Source organism: Gymnoscopelus braueri (genome assembly GCF_963280865.1).
Source record: "Gymnoscopelus braueri genome assembly, chromosome: 3".
Lineage (NCBI taxonomy): Eukaryota > Metazoa > Chordata > Actinopteri > Myctophiformes > Myctophidae > Gymnoscopelus > Gymnoscopelus braueri.
In genome coordinates this window covers 22,791,031-22,798,855 of record NC_137612.1, presented here as the reverse complement: position 1 = coordinate 22,798,855, position 7,825 = coordinate 22,791,031, and the positions used below count along the sequence as shown (strand labels likewise).

Genomic DNA, 7,825 nt, shown 5'->3' with positions numbered 1-7,825 from the left:
TTAGGGTTATCAGGGGCTTTTGTCACGATAAACACTAAGGGGCCAAAGACACAGATTTGATAGTCAGCCTCAATTTAGCCTGATGGGGAACACTGTTTACGCTGGCTGTGCAGCGCATGAGTATTTGAAAAAGCACCATTTGTCATTGTCATCTCCAGCGTGGACACATGGCTTGATGAAATTGAAAAATTCTTGTCTGGGCCAAGTCCCCCACAGCCTGAATCTGGTGGCGATATGTCAGGATTTATCTGCTACACCTCAGCGAATCAGCTAACATGGTCTAGGGAGACGAGTGCATGCAGCAGGGAGCCTGGCCGGCTTTACCGAGAGCCTCTCTACACTGCGTATAACGCCGGCTATATTGTGAGGGGGAAATATGTCCAGAGAGCTATATGTCTTCCTGGGAATTATTAGCATTCCATGCTACACTGCAGCAGGAGGTCTATACAACATTTTTCAACATATTTACTACCCTGGTATTTTATCTTACACTTGTTGCCAAAAAGTGAGTCAAATGTACGTACGGTATGAGCCCAGGGCAACATTTATACATCCTCTTCTTACTTATCTTGTAGTTTACAATTGGTCACCTTAACTCTCTCTCATGCTTCACTTTCCATTCCTTCTCTTTCAGCTTTCCCAACGAAGCAAACCTACATCAGCTACAGCAACCATGCAATCTAGGGGGAAGACGAAGGGCCATCGCCATTGTCCAGTAATGCCGCTGGATGGTGATGGAGGTGTGCATACTTAGCGCTGTGGAATTTGAAGCAGGCAGGATGGCACTGGCACGTAGCATGAGAGGGAATCAGCGAGGCGATTTTCCAAGAGAAAAGACACACGGGTGAGGACCGATCACACAGGAAGAAGGACCCCTAGGGGACTGTAACAGACACAACGTAATTGTAACGCTCCATCTTCTCTCAGGCGAACACTTGGAAGGTCAGGGACTGGGATGGAGCGTGACTTTTGAGTGTTTACATTGTAGCCATGCTCACACAGAGACTCCTCTCCTCTCGTCTTGAGCAGCGCTGGCTGACATCCAACAAAAATCAAGAAAACATTCAGGTGTGCTCGGTGTTTGTCTGCCACATTTGTGAACAATAATAATTACATGTGAAATCCTCAAGGCATCAGGAGGGATTAATCAAAAGGAAAAAGAAACAAAAAAAGGCATGAAAAAACATGGTCCGTGAAATTTCCAAGAGGGGTTTATGTTTTATGTTTTATTTTTCCTTTCTTATATTTGTCAGTGTATTCCAGTTATATGGATTATATATGGCTGGAAATGATGGTCATTTCAACAATGCAAGGTATCTGTATCAGACATGTTATATTTTAGTTTTTCCTCATACAGGTCTCTGTTGAGTTGGCAAAAAATACAATGACTACATCTATTACAAAAAAAAATAAGTTTTTGCTGATTTTGAGCATGCCAGTTTGAACATCCTGTGTTGTGTTGTTAAAAAAAAAACTAAAGAAATCTTTGGAATGCGTTCAAACTTTGTTACAGTGTCGTTACAATTGTTTGGGCCTGAGCCTGTCGTACGTTAAATCCTGGTTTCAAATGGTGAAGGTCTAGTGAGTGATATTATTATGAATTATTATGATTTTGTTTTATTGTTTCTTTGTGCTAAAGTGAGGCCATCATTTGTATTACCAGCTAGCCCAAGGCTGTCACTGCCCTATGCGTCTGTGCTTTGATACGGTGGCTCAAGGCTAAAATGAATAGTATCTAAGCCCGGAGACACCACTTAAACTGTCCAACTGTCCCACCAACTACCTGCCCCTCCCCCACCCCCCTTCCATATCACTGCCATTAGCTATCCTCTTGGTCACACGTGAAGCCAACTTTACACTTTGTCATATGTGTCGCTCCACGAAGATAACGGAATTTGGTAGCATATATCAGCTATTTTCAACGGGCAATACTGTCGTACGACAACGTGTAAGTTAGGCTCAAGGGTAAAGCGTAGATATACAGCAGATATATTACAACAGGGAATTAAGACAAAGTATACCCCTGAGAGCAGATCATGCAATATGCTTCCGAGGGTGATACCCATAATGGACTAGAGCGATTGAAGCTACTCATTACTAAAAATGTCCTCTTCAAGGTGGTCTCGTGTTTCAGAGGAGGTGCCAATAGAGTTGTAAGGCTTGTCACGAATGAAAGTCTAATTGCAAATGGATGCATTATCTTTGTCAATCATTTCTCAGCTCGCTCAACAGATTACTAGATGGGCGGCAGCAGTATACAAGCACTCTAAAGTCTTGGGGAAAATATTGTGGGGTCATTTGTGTCGTGGATTTATTGCTGCTTCTCATGCCTCCCTCTTACTTTCAACACCATTTGTGTTGCAGAATAAAATGTGAGTGCTGATCAATTAAATGGCAAGTTAATGTATGTTATTAAATAGATTGATGATGTCTGCTTTATGTCCTGACATATCCTAAAAAAAAAGGGGGAAATGTACAAAAAGTAACAGTGCCTGGCTATCTGAATATGTATTTGTAAAACCTCATGAAAACTAATGAAGTGTGTGGAGCATGTTCAGTTTTTTATACAAAATTTTATTTCTATTAAAAATGTTTTGAAACGTCAATGTCCTACTTTTTACAAGTTTAATGTGATGTGGGGAATGCTACATTAGTTTCCTTTCAAGAATGTCTTCGCTAATACTTGGAACAAACTTTCACTGCTGTAACAGAAAGAAAAGCATATTTTACAAAGGTTTACAACTATAATTACTTTTAATGTATGCTGCAAAAAGAATACAGGATTATACACTACTAGCCTTAGTACTGTAATTATCAGTGCTTGGACTGTGTGTGTGTGTGTGTGTGTGTGTGTGTGTGTGTGTGTGTGTGTGTGTGTGTGTGTGTGTGTGTGTGTGTGTGTGTGTGTGTGTGTGTGTGTGTGCGACAAATGTGCTACAAATCTGTCAGCTTCTGCCAGAAAAGACAATGGCTGTCATCTTCTGAATAATGTGTTGACGCAATTGCTGTGATAATAACATCTGAAGGACAGAGAAATGGTGCAGGGAAACATGAAATTATTTCAAATGAATGGTTAGCCTTGGGTTTAAACCAAGGCCCCTGCTTTCAGTCTGCTTACAGCATCTATAATTTCCTCCATGCCCTGTGATACTGTGAATCCGCCCCAACCCAACTGCTGAAAGCTGTTATATTGCGGGCATGTTAAATGCATGCCCGAGTACAACACCTATAGATTACTGCAAACTAAATGAATCAAGAATTAAGATGGGGTTTATTTGTCACTCGCTCATGCAGTTACAAGCAGCGAAATGTTGGGACATGATCCGCAGAGGCAGTCTCTAACAGTCAACTAAAAATAATAAGACTAGGAATCAGAAAAAGAAGAATACGAATATAGCTGCAAGCAGCGATAAACGGGTCCGAGGCATGATAGGCAAAGAGCGATATGCAACAATAGCACAATAAGACGTAGAAACAGAATAGATTGAAATTGAGACAAAGTAGCCCATGCAACTAACAATGAAATGAGCATTCTCAACAGCTGAGCAAAGTGCTGAGGGATTTTGACTATCAATCCAGGGTTAAGAACATTACTCATGGACACCTCAACCCATGGCCATAGACATGAGTCGAATCCTCAACCTTCGGACTCACAGGCTGTCACACTAGTGATTGAGCTAAGGCTTCATCTAGCCTGATGGTGTCTGTTGAAGATCATAGACTCTTGCCTTCTGCCATGAACCGAGCCCCTGTTTCACTAAAACTAAGATTAGTGGTTCACAAACAGTTTGCTGTTCTGTGCACATGGTAATGGTCAATGGCTGTGTGCAAATTCAGATCAATTGCTCCAGCCACTGAGGAGAACCGGGCAGAACAAATTTTGGTCTCACCACTACAGACAGACGTTTCTCAAATTATAGGAGGATGGTCATGTTTTGTACAATGCCCCCCCTCACCCACTGTAAGATAGAGTTCTACTTTGGTTCACAGAATATTGAACATCACCATGGCACATCTACAAGAATGTGGGACAACAGAGTTCAAGCCATTTATTGTTCCGTTGCACACATTTTATGATTGGGCAAGGAGGTGGTGAGGCTTCACGGTCATGGTTTTACACTATGAAAGATAGAAACACATGATTATTATACAATTCAACATTTAACACTACAATAAACCAAGTGACATTCAATATTTCTCTAAGATTAATGATTATTGTATTTCCCTGAATTATATAATAATATAGTACTTATGTGCTATGTTCATTACACACACACACACACACACACACACACACACACACACACACACACGGGGCTTTGATGCGAGGCGGACCTGGCTTTTGTTGTTACCCCCCACATAGCAACCAGGAAGCTACGCTAGGGGAACACTGAACACGCGTTCACACGCACACGTGATAATAGTTATTGTCCATGACGGAGGCGCGCCGACTTAGCAGAGCTTGAGGCCAAGGAGGCGCGCCCGAGCGCCTCCAGGCGCGAGTGCCCGCGCCGACCGGCCGATTGCCTGCTAGTGGAATCAGCGCCGTCCGAGTTGTAAACCGATAGGATTTACCAATAGAGAAATGTGATGTCTCCTCGGTACCAAAACTAGTGAAAATAGTCGATCTACAAGCTCAAAAAGCGTTGCTATCTGAAAAGTTGTGAGATTGTAGATCGGCGATTTTCACAAGAAAGTATGTCATACATAAAAAACAACTACTCTCAAAAAAGTATTTCATGTTATTGTTTTAAAATTGCACATGTATTAATTGATACAGTCATGTTGTGTGCAATGCAATTGAAATTAAGTCTGTATGAGGTGGGACTTGAACCGGCGACCCTGTGGTTGCAAGGCAGATGGTTTAGCAATCAACCATTGGACCAACAGACCTGAACTGGTGAAAAAGGAGCTCACACAGATGACACAGTTTCATGCAAATTGCTCAGAAATCCTGGGTTTAAGTGTTTTTCAAACTGCTCAAAATTGCGGACAATCTAAGGGCGGAGCTTACTGGTCAAAGTGATAGATGTGTTCCTCATGAGCACATGTGTAAGCAAGTTTCATGGTTGTCGGCCAAACGAGGTATGACTTTTGTCTGTTTAAAGTTTGCATTTGAAAAAAATTGCTATAGTGCCCCCCTTTGACCAATTGGAGTAAGATTGGCTTCAGTGATATTTGGAATGACCCTCTACATTACTGCAAAGTTTCAAACAAATGTGAGTCTGCATGTTTATGTTAGGGGCAGACGAATAATTTTCATAAAACTGCAATATTAATTGGCTCATAAAAGCTTAATGTTTTCACTTAGAAAAAAATCCTGCCATGTTTTTGTCGGCATAGGTCCAAAGTACATGTGTAGACAGTTTCGTTTAGATTGCTCAAAAATCCCAGGAGGAGTTTGATTTTAATATAATTCTAAATGGTGGGAGATCTAAAGGTCAGAGGTCAAAAGTCAGAGTGTGAAAGTTGTTAGGCATGAGGAGACGCATGTGTGTATCAAAGTTTCATGGCTGTAGGTCAAACAGGGCATGACTTGTACCTGTTCAAAGTTGGCATTTTCAATTGAGTGCTACAGCGCCACCCTTTGGCCAATGGTTGTGATAGCCCTCTACCATTTTGCCGATTTTCGTAAAAAGTGACCACACGCTTAAGCCAGGACAGAAATAACGGCGGAAGAATAGTGAAAGAGATGCAAAGAGTTTTCGAGTCTGTAGGCCTCGAACCCTCAAAAAAAGAAATAGATCAAAAGTGCAGGTATGATAAAAACCTCTTTAAGGCAGGTACGGTCAAATCTCTAGCAGCATGTGATGTGAGGAATAAGTGCATGTGTAACAAATTATGTGTAAATGTATGTGTATGTCAAAGTCAGTGTGTGCAATTCACTTTATTTCCCAAATGACTGCAGTCACACAAAGCTTTTACAATGTATTTGCTATGTCACTGTCGATAATGATTTGCACTGTAAATCAATTGGACAAGTTGAAACACTGAATCAGGCACTTCCCAGGACAATGCAGACACATTTTCCAACCCAAGAATTATTTGGGTTCAAACACAAAATCACATAAACAAAATATTCCATTTACTGCCAACAGAGTAGCTTTAGTCTGTGCAATTTGATGACATTACAAATTAGATTCTCAGCTGTCTGTAGTCAATAGTACAGATTCACTGGTTTGCGTTTAACTGTGAGAATAAAGAAAAAGAAAATAAAGCACAAGGGTGATTGTTCAAATTCCAACCCCAGTCAACCCCAGGCCATGAACAATTGTTGGGCTGAGACACCCCCATTGTACAAAGTTGGGTTTTAGGATAGAAGGGAGCTGATTATTTTGTGACTTGGGGGGCAGAAGGCAATGTTGGGTGGATGCAAAATAAATCAAGAAGGTTGAAAAAGTAAGCAGATTCTGATGTACAGCGCTAGATGGGACTGGCACGCTATACGATAACAAAACATACTGCAGAACAAGAGGATGATTGTATCTGCCATGGCATACGGTAGGTAGACTTAACTTAACCCTGATTTATACTTTGTCATACAATGTGTCGCATGCCAAAAATAGCAGATCTACATGCTCACATCACACCGCAATGCAACGTCGTGTTGTGAGCATGTAGTATGCATTAAGGATAAGCTGTGTGCAAGTGCATGGTGTCTCGATGTGGCTGAGGGAGAGAATAAACTTTCACCATTCTGTATATTCCAATTGTGTTTTAAGTGAATGAAACTCAAGCCATGAGCACACAATTCAATTCAACAACAGTGAAGGCTACATAATCTGTCCAAGGACACTGACATTACTCCAAAGACATTCCTTAAAAATACATACCAGAACTAAACTTTAAAAAGAAAACATCAGCATATTTCACCTGAGACTTAGTCTGAAGACTCACCTCTTCAGACTCCATGATCTCACCGCCTAGCACCTCACTCTCCCTGTACCACTTCTTGCCAACTTCTCTCTCGATTGATGCTTGTGACTGACCAAGATATGGCCACTATGCAGACATATCGGTCACTCGTTCTCCTATTTGGTTTCTTAGGTTTGTTTTTTCTTGACCACAAATGTTAAGAACGTAATTTAGATGGCTAGGTTCATTGTTTACCTGCTATCCTAGTTTCTTGAGGTACTACTCGCATTCTATGTATGTGATTATTTACCTTCGCTAGTCGCTAAGATCGTCAGCTAAATGCTCAACCACTTAAACCCCAGCATCCGTATTGTGGGGAAAGCTTTCACTGAAAATAGCAGATCGACAAGCTCACAACGTGATGCGTTGCGTTGTGAGCTTGTCGATCGGCTATTTTCAGTGAATGCTTTCCCCACAATAACAGAAAACAGAAAAGGTACTAGTAAAGAGCCCTGAGAGTCTCCGCTTAACCATATGGGGTTTAATTGGTTACTACATTGTAATTTTAAAAACAAAAGAATAGTGATGCACCTCTGTGAATCTGGCAGTGCATGAAAGCGAGGCTGAGACTGCACACAAGGCTCAGACAGCACACAGCACAGCATAATCAGTTATATCAACTAAGTACTTTCCTCCCAACTACAATGAAAAATGTTGGTGGTAATATTAGGCTACTTGAGCAGCTGCCCTCTTCTTGCTTCTTCAAGCCTTGTTCTGAAAGCTGACATTATAGCCTGCCCTAAAACTGAAGAATTGTTAGGACAAGTTAAGACTATTAAGCAGTGTAACAGCAAAGTACACAAAGAAAACAATTATTCAGGACAGTCTGATGACACTGTGTGTGTGTGTGTGTGTGTGTGTGTGTGTGTGTGTGTGTGTGTGTGTGTGTGTGTGTGTGTGTGTGTGTGCG

General features: G+C 41.4%; 1 protein-coding gene across 1 annotated transcript in view; it reads left to right on the top strand.

The window, feature by feature from the left end:
* The window catches only part of LOC308080300 (metabotropic glutamate receptor 4-like), a 90,412-nt gene extending 89,636 nt beyond the window's left edge, over positions 1–776 (top strand). Inside the window, exon 9 of the mRNA XM_080422099.1 lies at positions 635–776. Coding sequence (XP_080278225.1) covers positions 635–684 — 50 coding nt within the window. The 3' untranslated portion in view covers positions 685–776. The remainder of the gene's footprint in view (positions 1–634) is intronic.
* The last annotated feature ends 7,049 nt before the right edge of the window (positions 777–7,825 follow it).